This window comes from Siniperca chuatsi, linkage group LG1 (genome assembly GCF_020085105.1).
Source record: "Siniperca chuatsi isolate FFG_IHB_CAS linkage group LG1, ASM2008510v1, whole genome shotgun sequence".
Classification (NCBI taxonomy): Eukaryota; Metazoa; Chordata; class Actinopteri; order Centrarchiformes; family Sinipercidae; genus Siniperca; species Siniperca chuatsi.
The window spans coordinates 24,297,986-24,319,905 of NC_058042.1; the positions used below are offsets into that span (position 1 = coordinate 24,297,986).

General features: G+C 39.4%; 1 protein-coding gene across 9 annotated transcripts in view; it reads left to right on the plus strand.

The window, feature by feature from the left end:
- Positions 1-213: 213 nt before the first annotated feature.
- Positions 214-21,920, plus strand: part of trpm7 (transient receptor potential cation channel, subfamily M, member 7) — a 46,665-nt gene continuing 24,958 nt past the window's right edge. For 2 of the 9 annotated variants that reach the window (XM_044201709.1, XM_044201611.1), the window contains exons 1-10: positions 7,928-8,133; positions 9,156-9,235; positions 10,447-10,485; positions 11,846-12,053; positions 12,470-12,683; positions 15,453-15,577; positions 15,829-16,000; positions 17,658-17,832; positions 19,563-19,686; positions 20,108-20,180. In XM_044201709.1, coding sequence (XP_044057644.1) covers positions 8,083-8,133; positions 9,156-9,235; positions 10,447-10,485; positions 11,846-12,053; positions 12,470-12,683; positions 15,453-15,577; positions 15,829-16,000; positions 17,658-17,832; positions 19,563-19,686; positions 20,108-20,180 — 1,261 coding nt within the window. In that variant the 5' untranslated portion in view covers positions 7,928-8,082. Of the gene's footprint in view, positions 393-7,912; positions 8,134-9,155; positions 9,236-10,446; positions 10,486-11,845; positions 12,054-12,469; positions 12,684-15,452; positions 15,578-15,828; positions 16,001-17,657; positions 17,833-19,562; positions 19,687-20,107; positions 20,181-21,920 lie in introns of those variants that run through there. The other 7 variants (XM_044202084.1, XM_044201989.1, XM_044201803.1 and 4 more) reach the window with 6 other exon arrangements.

Genomic DNA, 21,920 nt, shown 5'->3' on the forward strand with positions numbered 1-21,920 from the left:
GTGCTTTGTTATTTTAGAGCAATTCATAGCGGGTCTGTCAGCATATTAACAGTCAGCCAGGCTAAATAAGTGAGACAAGAAGAGGTTAGTTAAAATAATGTATCTTTTTGCTGGCTATTTGTAATTATTAGGAACTAAAACAAAGCGCACATGTCGCAGCTGGCTCCGCCTCAGCCATGTGACAGTGTGCTGGCTGAGTCAGGCGGCTCGTCATGCAGCGTCAGTTTGGAGTCGCACAATTATGAAAAAGCAACCTTCCGTTGGAGCTGCAGCCGAAGCGGATCTCTCCAACGTCCACCGGGCTTTCCTTCCAAGGCTAACCGAGAGCACCGCCGATAGATGGATAAAAGCCACGACACAGCTCTTCCTGAGTCTCAACGGTGAAGAGAATGGTATGTAGTCCTTTGTCAGTAGTCCGCTGCTTTCCTCTGGGTTTTATAACGTTAGTATTGTCAAATTGGCGCTGAGGATCGTCGTGACTGATCGGGGGTTTTGAGTGGCAGGCCCCCCCCTCCTCCTCCCCGTGCATGCTGCCCTCCTGCCTGTCAGGCACCCAGCCGAGATCCCGGTGGCATTTGCTGTGTTTGCTGACTGTACTGCTAAAATACTGTGACTCGGACGTGATAATTGAAGTGTACACGGTGACACACTGTCTAGCGAGAAAACCCCCAAATCACACACGGGCGTACGTTAGCAGGCTAAATAGCTAGCTCGCTAGCGCTAAATGCTAGGGACTTAACCTAAGCTAACTAGCTGCGGTAGCTGGCTGATGTTAGCAGCGGTTTCTTTGTCATAAGACAACAGAGGCAGGGCTTCTCTTCACCAGACAGTCCTCTAGACACTAAACACATAAAAGAGTGCAGTTCAGAGCAGCTGGTACTTGTTTAAGACACATTTCTGCCAGCTGTCTTAGATGTCGGACAAGGCACGCTGTCATTGCCAGTAACAAGTCAATGCCACCTTGAGTGGCTGCCAAGTCCGTTTAAACTGAATGCTCTTTATTCCGCCAGCGCCGGGAAAAGTTAAGTGATGTTGAAATAGCGCATTTATTATCTCCGACCTTTGTTAGACCTCTGTGCGCCCACTCATAACTATTTGCTATTTGGTGAGAGTTAAATGTTTTAGGCCTGCTGCAGACATTGCTGAAGACTTGTCTCAACATTTGTGTTTGTGCGTTGTAATTTTTCCTCTTCGTGTCAAGCACGGCCTCCTCTTTTTCCAAGAATTTCCTGTCTAGCCCTGTCGGATCTAGCAGACTGAGGAGCTCAGGGTGAACAGAAAGAGAAGATGCTATGTAGCCAAAGCTGTGAGTCAGATTTGACCACACAGTGTGTGAGAGCTGGGTGATATTGACAACGTCTACTATCATAATAAACCCAGTACTCAGGTATTAACAATGAGATGATAGTTTAGATTAGGAGTGGGCTACGTGGACAAAATCCTGTCATGGTATATGTAAGTTCATATCATGATATTGATACATGTTGTGATATAGGCTAGTCAATTTTCTAGAAAATATTACCAGATGGGAATGTCTGACTGGACAAATAAAGAATCTTCATCACACTGATGTAAAAATGATGTTATTGCTATAGATGAGTCTTGCCCAAAATGGCCTCATACACCCCGAGATATTAAAGGGAGAGACACACACAATGTTTATAAGTAAAAACAAGTAATTGATCATGTGGATGTGATGGCTGAGCAGCTACAGACATTTGTCGTTCATTTAGATCAAATTGAACAGTCAGATACATTCAACAGATGGTATAATTTAACTGTGTAAAACGAGGAAAATATCATTACCCAAATCTCAGATGATATTTAATCTCACATTAAGGTATTGATATATATCCCCTCCACGGTTTGTTCCTTTAGACACCAGAGCAGCTGGTGCCTGTCTTTTGCCTCAGTGTAAAACTGCCTTATTTCCCACAGTGCTGGCCTGAGCCGGTCACATGCTCCGGCTTACCCCTGGATGAGGGACACTCCTGTGCTGCTGCTCTGAGCAGTCTTAATAGCAGTCTGATAAACCAATGCCGGTTTATTAGAGCAGTCAGCATGATTTGATCTGTATCACCAATTCGTAATAGAGCTTTATTATTGCAAGTCACAGTCTCTTACGTAATAGTGGATGGTTGAACTGGTCATCAGCTTGGGCTTTAGTGTTCTATGAGCTGGTAGAAAATGATCTTTCATCACTTTGTTGTGCTCCAGAATTGACTCGAGCACTACTAGTATGTTAGAGTGAGTGTGAGTGTGTGTGTGTGTGTGTGTGTTTAACTGCTTGCATGTTTCAGCCTGCAGAGTGACTGTGGCATGCCTCTCTGAGCTCTGTTATCTCACACTCTAATCCATTTCCACCACACACACAAGCCCATTTGAAGATGACTGATTAAGTTTTTCCAGTGGCCCTGGACTGGGTTTTCAAAAATTTGGTTACACTCTCAGTTTGTTGATTTTTATGAATGGAGTGCTCCCCTGTAGTTCTTATCCAGCTGACCCCACCCAACTGCTTTCCCTAACTCTGCAGAGCTGTAGCTCCTGGTCAAGCATTCGGCTGACTTGCATGTGCTGTGTACTACCCAAAGAGCACTGGAGGGAACACCAACTCAGTATATCTTCTGTCTCTTATGTTGCAGTTATTGTACGATATGTGCAAAGAGAGGTATGCATTTATAGTAGTCCCTCTCTTTGTTATATCAGCAGAGAGGTTTAGAAGCAGTAACTCGGCGCTGTCCCTGCTGCTATCTCCTATCCTTAGACTGGTTTAACCTGGGTTTACATAGGCTCACATAACCATGAGCACCAGATGTTGAGAAGAATAGTTATCACATGCTTGACATTACTAGGTTATACAGCTGCTAGGATTCAGGGTGCCATGCTAGCATGGTATCAGCCCATGCTGTGCAGTCTTTCAGAGCTATGCCCAGGGGGCACAAGTGTGAGAGCTGAAGAGCTGTCACACTTTGGTCTCATGACTGTATGAACTGACTTTGCTTCTGTCTGCAGCCTTCCTTATCTGAAGGCTCTACAGAGTTTTTCCTGCATACACGAATGTTTGGCGCCCCTCAAAGAGGTTTTAGCCTATGATAAAGGAAAATCACCAGCACCAATAAGTGAGAATAAAAGTAGCAATTCAAATCCTCTCCGAATGTGTTTAATAGCAATTTAATAAACAACTATTGAACAAGCAGAACATAAACTTAAAGGGACAGTTCACCCCCCAAAAAATACATATTTTTCCTTTCACCTGTACTGCTGTTTATGCATCTAGATTGTTTTGGTGTGAGTTGCCGAGTTTTGGAGATATCGGCCGTAGAAATGTCTGCATTTTTTGTAAAATAATGGGACTATATGGCACTCTGCTTGTGGTATTCAAAGCGCCAAAAATACATTTGAAAAACTCAACAGCAAAGTCTCTTTCCAGAAATCATGACCCAGTTACTCAAGATTATCCACAGACCTTGTTGTGAGTAGTTTCATGTATTAACTATCAGTGCTCACAACAAGGTCTGGTTATCTTGAGTAACCGGGTCATGATTTCTTTTAAATATGATGTCTTTGACTTCCAGCAGTCAACTCACCTCTCATCCACAGTCGCTGTATTTTACACATACAGCTGATACTGGATAAGCCAGCTAAGCTGCATTGTTTTGACTGGGCCTGAATGCTCCGCTGTGAAGTTAGCGCAAATGGGAAAGAGGACTTCTGTGATTTCTCATAAAATATTAGCCTGGACTCTATAACGTAGCGACCAGGTTACTTTGCTGTCTCCATCTCTCTCCTCTGCTCTCTGTCTGTGTCATGGATGTATAAAGAGCTGCAGGTCTGTGTGTCTGTTTGACCGAGGGCGGGCCTGAGCTACACACACACAAGCAGAGCAGAGGCGGACAGGATGAAGCGTGGCTTCGGCTGCATTCACACACAAATTCTTTTATAGGTCTAGATCTCAGAACAACTACTGTGATGTGGCAAGGATTGCAAATTGATAAGGCCTGTCTGTGTTAAAATGTCTCATAGTGTGTGATACATTCTCTTTTAATGAAGCCAGGCCTATTTTGATCCTGCTTTGACTCTATCAAAGGGATAGCAAAATCTTTAGCACACTATTTCATGTCAGGAATTGAACACATTTTACTGGTAGTACTGGCTAGAGCTGTAAACTTGAGACTTGGATATGAGCCACACTTAGGTCACCAAAATCGGGACTTGCTATCTGACTTGGACTTGCCTGCTGTAAGATGTATTGTAAAGATTTCACATTGATTACATTTATGATTGTCCTGACATTGTGTCCTTAGAGGGTTAGGCACATGGGACCACCTCGAAACATTTTGTTCTGAGCTCTCCTGACCTTTGTGTTTGAGTAAAGTCAAGTGTGCAAAATTAAGAAGCACTCATTCATTCTTTTTGGAGCACAGCCTTTTTATCAAATAAAGGTTCCATTAAAACACGGCCTCAGCCATTCAAAAAACACTATTGAAAGGAAAATATTCAAATCCGCTAAAACTCGAGCCCGACCGGTATGGGATTTTTGATTACCAATATGGCAGCCGATATAGTGAATTTTTGAGCTAGAATGAAAATAGACTTTTTCTAGGCCATGTGGATTGTGCACCGATTTTGCACCAACATGCCTATACAAATGTACTCAGAAGGTTGCTTTCTTAAACAAATAACTTTATTCAAGAATATTTAAGTTAAATATTTTTTAACATGCTAAATTGTTTGACAATGCATATTACATTGTCGAACAAGTGTAGAAATTAACACTGAGAAAATAATGAATGAATAAATAAAAATAAATAGCTAAATAAACATCAGTACTGTTCAGTATCAGTCAGTTGCTGAAGTAGCAGAAAATGCCATGGAAATACTCAGGTAAAGGTACGGTATTAAATGTACTTAGTTAATTCCACCACTACTAAACCACATATTCTCTTATAACTTACTCTGTCAAACTCTGAGATTCAGGCTACAGCTTAGTTCAGATTCTGAACCGTTATTTCAATGGCTTGAACTCTCAAACGCTTTTTCTTGCTAATCAAAACATGTCATCTGTAACAATATTTCGCTGTTAATGTAACGGTCACAAACATTAACTCATGGTTTGCTGCTGCTGGGTCAAGAGATAAACAGCTCCTCTGCTATAAATGTTCAGGGGAAACTTTCAACGTATCTGGTGGAAAAACAGGCTGCTGTGACTCCAATATGGGGACGTTATTTATTCACATTTTAAAAACTAGAACCAGAGAATTCTTGGCATTTTTCCTTGAAAAATTGCTTAAATGGTTAATCGATTATCAAAATTGTTGCCGATTAATTTTCTGTCTAATCAATTAATCTACTACTCTTTCAGCTGTAATTGATTGCAGTACCAAAATATATGATGTCTGTGTCTATATGTAGATTTTTAGTACCTCTGGGGTTGTGCGGTACAACTGCAGTTCTCCTGTGATGTGACTTAATGCAAAGAGCATTATAGTGAGCAAGAACAGCGGTGAGGAATTAAGGTTATGGCATGGAAAAACCCATGACAGGAGCCTCTTGCTCACTGTACCGTGGAGGATGCCCCAGTTCTGTATCCATGCTTATAAATATAGCGAAATACCAGTGGTTCAATTGTAATTCTTGTTATATAATCTGAAACTTATCTCTTCAAACCCAAACTTATTTCTGTCTTCCATTACAAACTCTTTGAAGCCAGATCGCAGCCAGTACACTTTGATACAAATTTCTCAGAGTTAATGGGGAAAAACAGCAAAACATCATTTTGTTCTTACTGTTGGTTCTCTGAGAACCACTTTTCTCTTTGTCTACTGCTCACACTAAAGTGTTGACCCCATAGCCTCCGCTCTTTCTAATGGGTAATGGAATTGCTAAGCCAGATGTTATCTCACCGCATATTATGTCAGGCAGGGCCAGATGAATGATGGGTTGACAAGCCTGCCTTGTTACATTGTTGGGGATAAGATGGAGGGGGAAGGAAGAGCTCAGTTGGCAAGGTTTCTAAGTTCACAGTGTTGAGGGGTTTTTTTTGTGTGTGCGTTGGGAGATGACAGTAGGAAGATAAAGCGACAGCATCAGCATGTGATCAAATCTGTGTCTGTTCATATGAACACATTTGCTCCCACAAACACAAGTTGGTGCAGATGAACACGCATGCATGCGCTTGCCCATGAACAAAAGTCACAGCCGCCTACATTGTTGAACCCAGAGAGATGGAAAGGTGCTGGGTTATATTTCCTACAGGAACAGAGTAATCATAAAACGTGGCGCTTAGAGTAAGAAGCCAAAGAGGAAGAGGGAGGGAGCGAGGAAGTGGGAGAGTGTGTGTGTTTTTGGCAGGGGCTCTAATGTGCTTAAGTCTTTTGTTGCCTGACATTCTCAGGTACCATGGTTACAGGTTAGCAGAACACAGTCCGGCTTTATCTGCCTCATTAACACTTTCTTGGACCAAGACGACAGCAACGCTTTTATTGAAAGCGTTCTTCCACAGCGCAGCACAGAAACCTCCCTTAAGTCGTAGGGTGTGTCTCACACCTGTCACTAGTTCAGCAGGTAATGAATCAATGTTTACCCTGCTGTGACAGTAGCAGAGTTGTAGTTACACGTTCTATACCAGACTATAAACTGTACCCTATAAGCAAATCCTATTTTATTGTTGACTGTAATGATAGTATACTGTACAAGAAATTAATGGAATCATGTGCCATTTTTGTACTAACAGGAAATTATCATGTACAAGATGTGCATTGTTAGATGCACGTTCCTTTTGAACACTATTGCCAGTTTCAAATACAGAAACTTAAAGGAATAGAAGATTAATACCACAGAGCCAGAAAATGTTGAACTATTCCTTTTTAAAAAGTGCAACATTAACTTTTTTTTAGAGCCTCTTTAGAGCTGTGCATGTGCACGTGGCTTTTTTGTGTAGATTTAGGGATTGTTATCAGTCTTCCAGGTGAACTCACTTTTTGTTTTCACCTCTAAATAAGTGGTTTTGATAATATAACTAAATTGAAGGTTTGTCTCTACACTGTGTAACTAAGGGTTCAGAGCAAGATTCAGCCAAAACATAAATCCATATTGAAAGGGATAATAATTCCCTATGCCAAGATAATAATTCACACCTACAAAAAACATCACACTCATCAGATCATCAGCCAGGAGGTCACAATAAATTTAAACTTTCAGACATGTCAACAGCTTGCAGGATAAGAATTTGGCAAAACAGTTATAGATACAAAGTCAGCAGCAGGTGACCAAAATGGAAATGAGAGACAAAATACTTGATTTTTGCATTTAAAATGTAACCTTTCTGAAACATTTGTGTTTGCTGTCATCATTTCCCAACTCATAAATGTTCTCCAGAAGTGCACTATTGTGAGAAGAAAAATGATTCATCTTTCAGGATTGCTATGTCATGTGTGGACACGCCTACATTTTTCCATATGGGAGACCCTAATGTGATGTGCCACCGCCTTATGTAAATATGTGTTACGTTAGTCCACAGGGGTAACATTAGTTTGCTGCCCTCAGTTTCATCTGGAATGAGTTTTTTTTTAAATTTTTTTTTTTAAATGCTGTCCTCTTGGAAATGAGTTTCAAAATAAAGAGGCCTCTTGAAGTGTAAGTGCGGGGCCCGAGTTGTTTTGTGTGTACGGCATGAATCACAGTTGGTGGTGTGTCTTCAGTAGACAACTAGGTATATATCATTGAAGCCTCTGCCCATCCACTAATCCTCTCCCACACCCCCGCCTCCCTTGTCTCTTTCTCCCCAGCCTAAGTATAATATCTAGTTGGTCCCAGACACATTCATCTTCCCCCTGAGTGGCTTCTTATAGATTAACAGTGGATGGAGTGTGGAGGCTGCAACTTCTCAATGATCACTCAGCTTTTAACTCAGGCTGGATCTGTAGGGTAACAGCATCGCTGTACACTTTGAGTCCTGTATGGAAATTTCTTCTGAGAGACGGATATTGAGAGAAGTATAGTGATTTGTTGCTGATGATCCAGTGTTCAGGGGAGGCTGTGGTAACTGTGGTTTGTCCAGGAGATGCATGAAGAAGCCTTGGTATGTTCCTGTACAAAGCCCTTAAACACAGAGATGAAGAGGAGGACATCCAGGTACGTACTCAGTGGCTCGGTGTCACTGGTCAAGTGGTGGCATGACCTGTTTGTTTAGACGTTTCCGTAAAACCGCCATTTGTTGTAGGCAGCATAGAACCTAAGGGACTATGGACGGGATTCTTGGCACCAGAGATAGGTGCCTAGGGATAGATGAAATGATTGATTGAAATTTAGACACTATTCCTTTATGCTAAGTCATAAAGTCTATATTTAACTAGATGGAAACATTGACTAGTGAGCATCATTTGCAGCTAGCTCCAGCAGAAAATTTGCTGGTAACTGCCTGGTTCACAACTTTTCCATCCCAGGTTGTTGTAACACTATTGTTTGAGTTTTAGGAATATTTGAAAAGCTTTGGTGTAAAGCAGGTGACTGTGTTTGCAGGTTTCCCTCTTTGTGCTGGGAGGGATTAATAGTGCTAATCGCTCATGGGTCCCTCTGAGCTGTACTGGGGGAACAATAAGGCATGAGCCATTGATTGAAAATTCCTTATTTTTAAAAGAATAGTGATACAGGATGAGATTATTTTATTGCAGTTTATAACATCGGCTGTCACACGTTGCTGATGTGCCTCCTGAACTGTAGTTGTCCTAATTTTCTATAGTAAATTTTAATTTTTTATTTAATAAACCTTCTAATCCCTTTTGATTTTCATAGACTAAATCCTGGATTAAGGGGTTACAAGCTCCCTTTTAGGATGTTTGGAGTTTATTATTTTCAGAGAAAATTGTTCTAACTGAAGTAAAACAGACAGCTCACCACTTTTTATTTATCCCCATGTTCATTTTACTTGCTTTCCTTGTCTTTGTGAAACTACAATGGATATAATGTCAGCACTGTTTGTACAAACACTCAAATACTATACAGAGGAGCATTGTTTTTTAACATCCTCAGGGGACAATTTGCTTAGCAGCTTGAATGTATTACATGTAAACGTAATAAAGCCGTAAACACAAACTTGAGGAACATCAACTGCTGTCCACTGCTCACAATATGCAACTGTTTCTCTTTGTTCACAGTCCCAGAAACCCTGGATAGAAAGCACTTTCACCAAGAGGGAATGTGTGTACATACTTCCAGTGTCAAAGGACCCCCACAGGTATGTGCTTAGAAGTACTGCAGTGTGGTGATAGCCATGGAAACGGTGTAATTGTATGGTGTGTGTTAAAGTAGGCCCAAACCCTAACCACTACTCTCACCAAAGAGTAAATGAGTCTGTTTCTACATAATTTCAATGTTTATGTCTGTCACTATAATTACAGCATTAAGTAAGAGAGAAGACTAGTGATGAAGCTGTGTGTCATATCTTCTTCCAGTCTTAGGGAGGGAATTTTATTAATTTCTAATCAGTCTGTTATTTTAGGAAGTTTGGATTTCATCATTTCTATGACTTATTAGTTTCAGTGAAATCTGAATCCTTCATCAATGGAAATCACAATTTATTTCCTTGTTGACTGCCTTTGTATGTTGTAAAAATAAGAGATTATTTTCTGTGTATGTGAAGAACTGAAGTTCTTTTTCAAATGTAGCAGGATTTTTTTGCGGACTTACTGGAATCTTACAAGGCAGTGTTAAAATTGTATGGAAGGCTTCTTATTGGCTTGGCGCAAATGCCGCTCATTTACAGTGTGCCTTGTGTGCATGAGATGCACACACAAAGTAGCTCAATTAAAGGTACAGCAGCTGGTATAAAAGTCATCCACTTATAAAGAAATAGACAATATTAAATTACCATGAATTTTTACAAACAACATGTTTTTTTCTTTAAGTAGTTTCCCACAGTAACACATATTTACTATTTAACTACCTCCTGTGTGTGTAAGCCATTTCTGTGTTTAGTTACACTTTCAAGAAGTTGCATTCCTTCCTTCCTTCTTGTAAACTCACAATGACACTGGGTTACTCTTTTCCCTGTGTTTTCTTTTGCATCAATTATTTGCCACTGGCTTTTCTCCACTAACTACAGTACGTGCTGCTGCTCGAAGATGATTCGGAGGTGTAAGTGAACGTGGGCCCATTTAACATTGGGCCAAAGGCCTGCATGTGATCGCAGTCAAAGTGAGAGTCCCCTTGGCAGGTTTCATAATGTTCTCTTGGTTAAAGGCCAATTTAACCGGGCTGCCTGCCCAGCTGACAGATAACCTTCCCTAATGTCCTCAAATGTCTACCAAGAACTTCCTTCTCGCTAGTAGAGATCAGACCATTAAAACTTTTCTTTGTATCTTTGCAAATGTACTCCACATTTAGGTGGTCCATATTTATTTAAATTTAAATCAGTGATTAATTGTGTGGCTGTGAAATTCCTTCCAGATGCCTTCCAGGATGCCAGATTTGCCAACAGCTAGTCCGGTAAGTATTTGTTTGGTCTTTGTTTCACTCATTCTTTGTTACCAGACAGGATTAGCCTGAGAGAATCCATGCTAACCGGTTCCTTTACACCAGAAAAAGCCTGCTGGCAAATTCTTTTACAGTGTAATTCCACTGAACAGCAATCCTCCTCAGGAAACAATTAACTTCCAGGCTTTGTGTGTCAGAATGCACATTCTCGCCTAAGGTAATTAAAGAAGGAGAGAAAACAAAAAAGCTTAGGTTGGTCATTAATTGTAATAATAATACATTGAAGAGATACATTAAAAGTAAAGCTCACCTACAGTGTTTGTCAAGTCTGTCAGACCTTGTCATCATGATTGGTTGTTAGGATAAAAGTTAAATTTTTTGTTAATATTAGGGCTGCATGATATGGTAAAAAAATATCATATTGCGATTATTTTGACAGATATTACGAATGCGATATGATTCACGATTAGTGGGAATGATGTGACATTTGTTGGGGGTCTGTACCAAACAAACACATTTTCTTACATCTGAAAATCTAATCTAATCTTTAAAAAAACAAGATTTGTAGGCCAGAGCATCTCTGCAGCACTACAATGCTTCATTATAATGCTGCTTTGTCACAGATTTTATCTTTATCAAAAAATTGCAGCTTCTGCAATTTGGATATTGCAATTTTGATAACATTTCGATTAATTGTGCAGCCCTGGTTAATATTATATTGAGATACTGTAAAGGGGAAAATTAGGAATTTGGCTGTTTCAGATGTTACTCTTGAAATAGTCCACAAGCTTTACATTCTCACATGTCGCATGCGGTTTGCAGTGATAATAGGGAAAGATTTACCATTTGAAATTCTTAGTCATTCTTGAAACAATGTGTCTTTTTTATTTAGACAGACAAATCCAATAACGACAGAGCTGCAAACATTAGCCTAAACTCTGATATATTAACATTCAGGACCGGCTCCTAAACAGTAGAGAAATACTACACAGTGCTTGTGCATTTTTTTTTTGAAAATGTAACCAGAAAAATGGTAGTGTAACCAGAAATGTTAGTTAGCCTATAACACAAGGTTAGCTTACTACTGTTGTAAGCTAACCTTGTGTCAGACGAACATGCTAATGTTTGCATCTTGTGTTAGAGCAGTTAAAGACACTGTTTGATCATTCTTTATACTTTAGCTCTTGTGTTTTTGGTTATGGAAAAGCAAAACAAACATACTGTGTGTCATAAATTAAGCATAATTTAAATGTACTATTGTTAGTATTCTCTTTTACCAACTGTGTTCTGCAACAAAATTACTGTTAAGCAATAGAATTGAATAAGTATATTATTGTACTATCAATTAAAAATGATTCTGTTCACCCTCAAGGTGCTGCTGTGGGCGGCTGGTGCGGCAGCATGTTGGCTTCACAGCCAGCTTGGCCACGAAGTACTCGGATGTGAAGGTGGGTGAAAACCCCAACCTGTCCATGCCCGCGGTGGAGGAGTGGTCGGTGGAAAAACACACAGAGGCGAGCCCCACTGACGCCTATGGTGTCGTCAACTTCCAGGGAGGGTCTCACTCATACAGAGCCAAGGTAGGAGGGCAGATTCTTCACCGCTGGAGGGCACGTTTTTCATGTAAAAAGACAGCTTGCGAGTCTTGATAACTGTGGTATGGATTGTGGAAAAATTGTTTTCTTCAATGTAGATTTGTGTGGACTCACCCGTGATTAACCAACCACTTCAAGCTTAAAATTTAAAAAAAGGAAAATAAAAAGGGAAATGAATGGATCAAGTCTATCCTCAGTCTTTATTACTGGTGCTCATTATTAACATCTAGTGCTGATCAATTAGTTAATTGACAGCTATTTTGATAATCTATTAATGATTTAAGTACATTTTCATGCAAAAACTCCAAACATTCGTTGATTTCAGCTTCTCATATGTGAGGTTATGTTGCATTTCTCTGCTTTATGTGTTCATGTGAAGATTTTTCTTTTCTTGTGGGTAGTATGTGCGTTTGTCCCACGACGCGCGGCCAGAGAGCATCCTGCGGCTGATGCTGAAGGAGTGGCATATGGAGCTTCCTAAGATCCTCATCTCTGTCCATGGAGGAGTTCAAAACTTTGAGTTGCACCCACGCATCAAGCAGGTGGTGGGCAAGGGCCTCATCAAAGCTGCAGTCACCACCGGGGCCTGGATTCTCACCGGAGGGGTCAACACAGGTATGTAGTCAGAGAGAGATTATTTTAGTCATCCTGTGGATATGTAAGGAGCCTGGATGTGTTGTTTCTGGAAAATTGGGTAATTTAGAGAGGTTCAAAAGTATTCCAGACAAGCAAAGTAATAAGAAAGAAAGTCATTGTATTTCTTATATTACAAGAATATACCAGAATGTATTGTTTGCCAACTTTCAAATGTATTTAATGGTGGTTTTCAGCTGTGTTTCTCCACAGCAAGCCCAAAAGTAATGAAAAAGTGACTGTTTACCTCTTCCGTAATTTTTAAGATACAAAACACTTAATGGAGCTCGCTTGTAGCTCTCTCACAAACTCACAGATTCACATTTTGCAGGCTGCAGATTCATCAGTCACTGAGCTGTTCAGTCATTGTGAAACCAGTTACATGTCAACATTAGTGTTGTCACGATACTAGAATTTCTAACTTCGATACGATACCTTGAAAAATATCGATATTCGATACCATTTTCGATACCACGGAGAAAAAAACTGCCACAATATTAAGGGGTTATTTTTTTATTTAAAGCTAAATATAACAAGTCTAGAACATATATTTTACATTAACAAAACTGTCCTGAGGTAGTGCACTTGTTCAAAAGCCTCTCAGATTGCATTACATTCAAAAACCAATAAAGTGCAAGTAAAACAAAAAGTGCAATCTTTTGTATTTCCAAGTAAAATCATTTTATCAAAAATAAAATATACTTAAACTTCAAGCAAAAACAAAATCAGTGCAGTCTTATGCATCAAGTATCAAATTAGTAAACAAAATAATTAAATGGAATCTGTTGCTGCAGTTTTTGACCACACTTTTAAAATGAACTGAATGAACTAATCTAAGAACTTAGGTTAATGGTAATAGATATTTGTTAACATGAATAAGCAATGGAAAATACTTACAAAACATTTGTTAATCAAAGTTAAAAGTTGATTTAAACTAACATTCACTAATACATGTACTAATTAAAATCCAAAGTTCTATTTGTTAATATTTTTTCATTGGACCAGAGCTAACATGATCTGTTACATTTTTATTACCTAATACCTACTGTTATCAAAGATTAAAATATACTGTAACAAATGCATTGCTCATCGGTCATAAAAGCTGGTTAATACATTAACGTTATTTGATGAACAGATTTAAACATAACGCGTCGTGCATCACACGCGCAAACAGTGCTCACTGGATCGACATGAAGTCGTCAAGTCACCTTTATTTATATAGTGCTTTTAACAATACAGATTGTGTCAAAGCTCTTAACAGTATCAAATTGGAGGATAGAGTGTCAGTAATGTATAATAATAATACCAACCTCGAGAAATTCTTTATACAGATCCGGGTGTCGGTCTCTCAGGTGCTTTGCTATATTAGTGGTGTTAGCGCCTTTTGTTAGCACTGTTCTGTAGCATCTCTTGCATATTGGCTTGCTTGTGTCCTTCGGCTTTCCATGTTCATTTGCCTCATATGCAAAATATTTCCAGATAGCACTCCTGCTGTGTTCCTTATCAACCAAAGCCGGTCGCGCGGGCGTTGCACTCGCCATCTTTCCATTCACTTCAGTTTTGCTAACCAGAGCGAATGAGACAAGTGCAAGTGCGCGTGTGGTGATCGTCAACGTGCCTTTGGAGAGAAGTGAAAGTGCGGCTAGTATCGATACTTCGGGAAATTAGTATTGGTACCGTTCAGATATTTCAGTATCGATATTTATCAAAATATCGATATTTTTGACAACACTAGTCAACATATAGGAAAGGAACATAATGGCCACAGCAGAAGTAGACATGTCAGTGTTAGTAGCTGCTTTATTTGTGGATGTGTGTTATTTAAGGTGTAGCTAGTTAAAATAATTTTTTCATACAACTGAAGTGTGTTGAGGTTGTTAAGGTTGGTTTGGTCAGCAATCATGCTACCACTTGGAGTGAAGCTGAATGTTCCAACCATTTATCCATTACTTTTAGCTAATCATTTGAACTGTTTAGTCATTACTTTTAGCTATTTATTTCAACCATTTATCCATTACTTTTAGCTACCTGTTTAGACTTCTGTGCTCACTTCCTAGCTAGTTTTCATGCACTCCTACATAATTGCAACAGGTACAGTAGTGTTCAGGTGTTACAGCTGCCCTTTTAATGAAATATTATTTTAATGAAATCATAATTTCTATTTTTTTGCACAAACACACATCAGTGTGACACGCTGTAGCAGAAGTTGTAATACCGGGCTCTAGGCGTGTCATTTAGCTGTGTGTCGTGGCCAAGGTGTGTCTGTAGCCACAGCTCGGCGTTAAGATGGTGTGGTCTGATCATAGTGTTTAAATCATTACTCACAGGGTCAATTACCCAGACCAGTGATTACTTTTAATACCTCTCTGGCACCCTGGCCAGCTGGGATGGTCTCCTGGCTCACAAATTACTGCTGAATCCATGAGATCCATTAGTTGGGGATTGCGGTTCTCAAACAACCCCAAGACTAATGTACTTGTTGTGGACTTGCCCTGCATGCAGCATTTTGGTTGCAGAAGCTCAGGTGTCTTGGCTATTCACATGCATGGTTAATGGTACCTACAGTATCTAGCACACTTTAACTGGTCATAGATTTATACCGAAATATATATGTTAAAGGGTCAGTTTAATTACTTGCCAGTCAGAATTTTAAGTTAGGTATGGCAAAGGTTAAGTAGCAATAAAAACTTTACACTACTGTCCAAGAAATAATGAAAGTTTTATTGATTGTTTAATGCATCCTTCCCAAAGGTGTGGCGAAGCATGTGGGAGACGCTCTCAAAGAGCACTGTTCAAGATCATCAAAAAAAATTTGCACTATCGGGATCGCACCCTGGGGAGTCATTGAAAACAGGAACGATCTCATCGGCAGAGACGTAAGACACAACTCTTGCAATCTAATTTGTAATTGCAAGATTATCTCGAAAGATTCTGGTACTTTGGTGTACTACAGTACCCAATAACCTGTATATCTATTTAATGCTGAGTTTTTTTCATGACAGCATTGATTTTGTCATAGTTTGGAATGTTTTGTTAAAGTGCAAAAGTCATTTTTCTTTTTCTTTTTTTTCCCCCCTCACTCTCCTATCCTCTTCCCTTTTACTGCCTTCTCATGGCCACAATGCAGATTATCGCTCCGTATCAGACGCTGCTGAACCCTCTTAGCAAACTAAACGTTCTCAACAATCTGCATTCCCATTTCCTCCTGGTGGATGATGGAACAGTGGGCAAGTACGGTGCAGAGGTCAGTCTGCGGCGGGACCTGGAGAAGCACATCAACCTCCAAAGAATACATGCACGTAAGTAAAACCAGAAACTTAGACTTCAATGCAACAGTTTCCATTGCTTGGATTCCAGAGAAACAAGAGATTATACGGGATCACTTTAGATCTGCGAAAGCAGTCTGGGGATCTTCTTCTGAGATAATGCAGTGAGATTGTTAGTGTGTCTTGGAAAGCCAAAAACATTGCCCTACTCATGTACTCATCTCCTCCTTGTCAAAAATATCACACTTGGCCCATTAAATTACTGAAATCCATAGCGTCAAAATAACAACATCAAAACAACAATTTGAGTTTATGTTTTCTATTATTTTATTGGCATTTTGTTGGTAGGGGCTTTGAAGTGGGACATCAGAAAGATTTAACTCCACACTGTGTTGTATGTGATTTCAAATCCAAGCTAATTGCCCCTTCTGAAAAGAAAACAGCAAACTGTAAATTCTGTGTTGTCTCTTCTGTTGATGTGCATTTAAACATAAAATTGTCACTTTTTAGTTCTCTGAAATGTGAAAAATTGACCAATACTCAGAAGTGAACATGAGGGCAGTATCACCCACAGACTGGAATAACACTCCTCTCACTTGTTTGACTGGTCATGCTTCACTGACCATAGACAAGGACAATTAAATATTTATTTATTATTCATTAATAATATACATGCACAGTCTAATGTGCCCTTGAAATAAAATGCGCACACACACACACACAGCAAATTAACAACTCCATTCCAGCCCCTGTTCCACCAAACGGGACATAAAATGACCATCAAATTGCACCAGACAGCATTTGCTTCTCAGTTACTTACATTAAACTGAAAGCAATAGAGTTGACTAATTTCTTTCTTTTTGACAATTTGTGCTGGCTGTAAAGTGTTACTGGACAGTTTGGGACTCAGAGAGTGACATGATTTTCTTCCTTGAAAAAAGTGATTATCTGCCTATTTTATGTATTAAGCAGGTTAACTCTGCCCAGGCACGAGATTGCCTGGAAAATAATTCATTAGCAGCTATAAACAGTCATATCTGGTTAACAAAATACAGTATGCGCAGATAATTGTAGTGTGTATTATAACTTGTGTGGCAATACCACTTTGAGCCATGTTAAATACAGCAGGGTAATTCAGATGGTGTCAGGTAAGCTATTAAGATGTTCAAGACAATCTAAAATTTCTGAAAGTCATACATTACATTTTGTGGTAAAACCCATTCTTGAATATTCATGTAGGTTAAAATAAATCCAAATAGTCATTTGTACAACTCTTTAACGAGTGAAGTATTTTGTCGATTTGGTTGAATTTACTTCAGGAAGTCAGGCTCAGGAAGTGCAACCAATATAACTTGAGACAGATAACAGGGAAACAAGTTGAGTGCTAATTTGGCTGACAGTTCACATAATTAATTCCTATCTTAGACATTATGTATAATAGTGAATTATCATGACATACCCGTCAGATAGGACTAAACCCCAAAGTGTAATCATTATGAAATTAGTGTGCCTTTGCCTTTTTGAAACTAGGTGATAACAGCGAGCTGGCCATTATCATCTCAACCTCTCTCAAACTGTCACTTGGGTGGAGCTGTATTATGTGAATGACATTGGAGCTGAAGGGAATAATGTAACATAAACCTAAACTTTAAGCACACTCTTCGTCTTCTTCTTTTTTTTGTTGTTGTAGGAATTGGACAGGGTGTTCCTGTTGTGGCCCTGATCTTTGAGGGGGGTCCCAATGTGATCCTGACTGTGCTGGAGTACCTTCAGGAGAGCCCTCCCGTGCCAGTGGTGGTGTGTGAGGGGACCGGCCGTGCTGCTGACATACTGGCCTACGTCCACAAGCAGACCGAGGAGGGAGGGTAGGACACACACAAGCACAGAGGACAGGGGTGGGCGGGGGGAAAGAAAATGACTGCTGTGGTTGCTGTCCTGAAGCTCAGTCTTTCCAAATACTGTTTTAGTCTTGGTTTTTTTTTGTGTGTGTGTGTGTAATAACAAATTAAATAATGAACAGAAGATAAGAAAGGAGGGAAAAGATGGATAAACATTAAGAATTAGGTGCCCTACGTCGATTTTAATAAAATCTAATAAAATCAAGCTTTCATTACATATTTAGATGTGGTTTAAAAATAGTTGTTAAAGTTAGATTTGTTTAAAAAAAAAGTTTTTAAATGGCAGTATGATGCTGTAGCTGATGAATCATTTACTGTGTTGTAGACGTGATGTTCCTCTTTTTTACAATTTTTTTTATTTTGCAATTCCTTTGGCAGTGTTGGTGGTGGCTCTCATCTATTTCGGTCCCAGAAGGATTTCTAACAACCCAACCGCAGCCCAGTCTGTTATAAAAGAGTTGAAAATAGAGAACTTGTGACAGAGTGCAGTTAAAAATTATCAGTTGACGGGCTTAATCAGCCAATTAAATTTACACATTCTGCTGCAAAATGTGACACAATCACACATGACTGCAATTAGTGTCTAACCTGTAAATGTGTCTATGAACTTGAAATATACCCTCATCCTATTGTAAATGCCACCTCAGCTAGCATGTAGCTGCTGTATTTTCTTTGATTTCTAGTTTGATGATTTTGGGCAGTGATCCAATATACAAATAGTGATCCAGTTTAACTACCTATTTCTGCGCTTAAATATAATTAAACAAATATAGCATTTAAATACAATGAGTGATTGTACGGCTGCAGTATATAAACATGCTGCTGAAGCACATTATGTATACTGCAGGAGAAGACTATGCAGGAATGAAATCAAACCTTTACACGCCTCTCTTAAAAAGGACATAATATTCAAATTAATTCATAAAAGCAGTATAAGACCAAACATGCACTGCATAAATGGGAGTCTAGGTTCAGTCTATTGCACTCATCTTTGAATGAAAGTTAGCACATCTTATTAAAATCTTCTTGGAGGAATGACGTCATGTTTTCCCTGAGAGTTGAATGGTTAGGAAATTTGATACTGTACATCTGGATCAGAGAGGCTGCACAGCTAACCTACTCCACAGCTTATTATGTTCAGGCCAAGTCTCCATGGTGAAATACTCAAAAATATTGCTAAAAATACTGTAAAACGAGCGACTGTCATTAGACAAAAAAGCTGAGGTTCATCTCATAGGTGGTTCACTGTATTACTAATCTTATTTCAAGTGGCAGAGCCCTGGAGGCTGAAGTCAAACTGCTATATTTGCAATATTTAAGATCTAGATTTAACTTAAAATTTCAACTTCTCACTACACCAAAATTTGGTGACATAGTTTGCCACCAGTGGCCTAATATTAATGCGTTCTCTAGAGATAAAAGCACTTCAGCAACTATGGAGCATAGAACTTAGATCACATTCAGATAAATGTATCATTTGGTCTGTGTGTTACTTTGTGTTTAGCGAGACAATACAAAACATACTGTTCTGTTTTGTCGACAGAATATTTAGATTTGAAGGCCTTGAGTTCACTGTGTTGTTGATGGATGTTTAGACAGGACATGTGCGGGAATCAAACCTATATTTTAAGTGTTTTGCAGCTGTGTGGGTTTGAGCAGTGTGCCTGTAACCGTGTTATAATGTCATTCTTCTACAGTGGTCTTCCTGATGGAGTGGAGACTGACATCATCGCAACCATCAAGAAAACCTTCAACTTCAGCCAGGGCGATGCCATCCATCTCTTTCAGACTCTTATGGAGTGCATGAAGAGCAAAGAATTGGTACATTTATGCACATTGAATTTTTTAATCACATATTTTAATTGCTTTCATACACTTCTTATCATTCATGATGTTCAGTTTTTTATTTATTTATTTCCATTTCAATGACAGTGAGTGCAGAAGTGAAATATACTTGCACATCAGAATCATTTAATAAACTTCCTGAAAACCAAACACAAAAGCTTCAGGAGGTGTAAGAGAAAATAGAGCAGCTTCCAACTAAATGAACCAGTTTAAGCACCGCCACAGAGACAACTGTGAATTACTCTGGTCTTTTACTGACACATCAGTGACATCAGCTGATGGTCCCACTGTTGGTTTTCATAAACTGATATATATTACACATCACAAGCTCTTGAAACATCTGGATAATGTCTGTGGGAACATGGTAATGAGTGCTATCTTGTTTCTTGGAAAACAGATCACTGTGTTTCACATCAGCTCCGAGGAGCACCAGGATATTGACGTAGCCATTCTGAGGGCTTTACTCCAAGGTTAGTAGATGACTTCTCTCTGAACCTTGTTTCTCCCCAACATCTTTAATAAAGGAACTGAGAGTAAAAGTCACATAAAGTTGATTCAGTCTATTCATATGCTGAGGTTGTTGGCATTGGGAGATTAAGATTTCAAGACTTCGTAATGTTTTCATTCTGATATAGATATGCTTTGAGAACCGAGTCCCCCCCCCCGCCCCCCGCCCCGTGTGCCCTTCTCTTTGTGTTCCTGAGGAGATCATGTTGCTTACATTCACAGGGCCTCCTTATTCCAACACTGTCAGTCACTGAGCTGCATGTCTTAGTCTTATTCCTCTTCAATTCTGCAGTCTGTTAGAGAAAAAGAAAAAGCCAGACATTCTCCTGAGCAATTCTGTAGAGGGCTTTATCTATTTTGTATGAATGCAGTTCAAATAAAAAGAAGAAAAATACCTACTTTATGACCAGTTGTGTGAACATAGGCATCCTTCATTTGAAGTAAGGAACACATTTTTCACCTGAAGGAATGGTGTTGTACTGAATGTAGGTGGTTGCAGCAGGTCTGTGCTGGTTGTTCATCCCCTTTCTAGTTTTGTTTTTGTTTTGTTTTTTTCAAGCAAGGAATTTGTGAGTGACTGCAGCTGATAGGTTGTCTACTGAGTGATCGAACTTGTTTCTCCAGACTGACTGACTGTGACTGGTCAGGCAAATATTTGTCGGCCTGAGGCACAGTAGTTATGAAGGTATTATTGGAGCAAAACAACTGAGCACCTGTGACAGTGGAATCTGTAGTTGTATAGAATTTTTTTTTCTCTCCCTCAAACACTATGAATCACAAATGAAGAAACTTGCGCTCACAGTTTTGCTACAGTTGCTGCAGTTCTACGTGCTCTCACTTTTGCACCACATATCTCAGTGAAATGTGGAGCAAAACTGATTTGTGAACCTGTAGAGCCAGGGGCGGGCACTGTTCAGAGATCACAGAACCCTTTTGGCCAATCAAAAGAGCTTGTTTGGGCACCTGTCCATCTATGGTTTTTCCAACACAGTTTAGATGAAACCACGCCCACTTCCATATAGCTTGGAAAATAGCGACATGTAACTGTTGTGTTGTGTTTGAGTGAGAGAAAAAAATTCTACAAGTTTGCAACTCCTAAAGCATTTTTCTCTGACTTCAAATATACTGATACACATGTGTGACTGTTTTCTACAACTACAGATTCCAATGTCACAGGTGCTCAGTTTTTTGCTCCAATAATACCTTCATAGGTCATCTTGGACCTATGTACAGTAACTCATACAGTAACTCATCCTCAAAAGGACCCTGGACTACAAAAACTCTCAAACCTTTTAAAGAATATTGAGTGCTGCTTAAAGATCTTTCTCTCCTCCACTGTGATTCAATTCATTTGGCAGTCTGAATATTAAATGGGAAGTCACTAGAAATGCCATCACTGTTGTTAAAAGCTGAATATACTGTAGAATACAACCTCTTTTTCATGTATGGATTTTTAAGCAGACAGACTAACTGAAAGCTCCGATTATTTGGAAGTCAATTTGGTGACTTTAGTGAAATCAGATTCCCACTGAGATTCTTATTTGACATCCAAACAATCAATTTTACACAATTCTGTGTACAGTGATTATGATCGTTTGATTCCGATGGCTCCTAGAGGACAATAAAGCAGATTACTGTTGAAGAGAGCAGTAGACTGAACAGGGATTTACTTTGTAGTCTAATCTGCTGTGTTGCTGTATTAG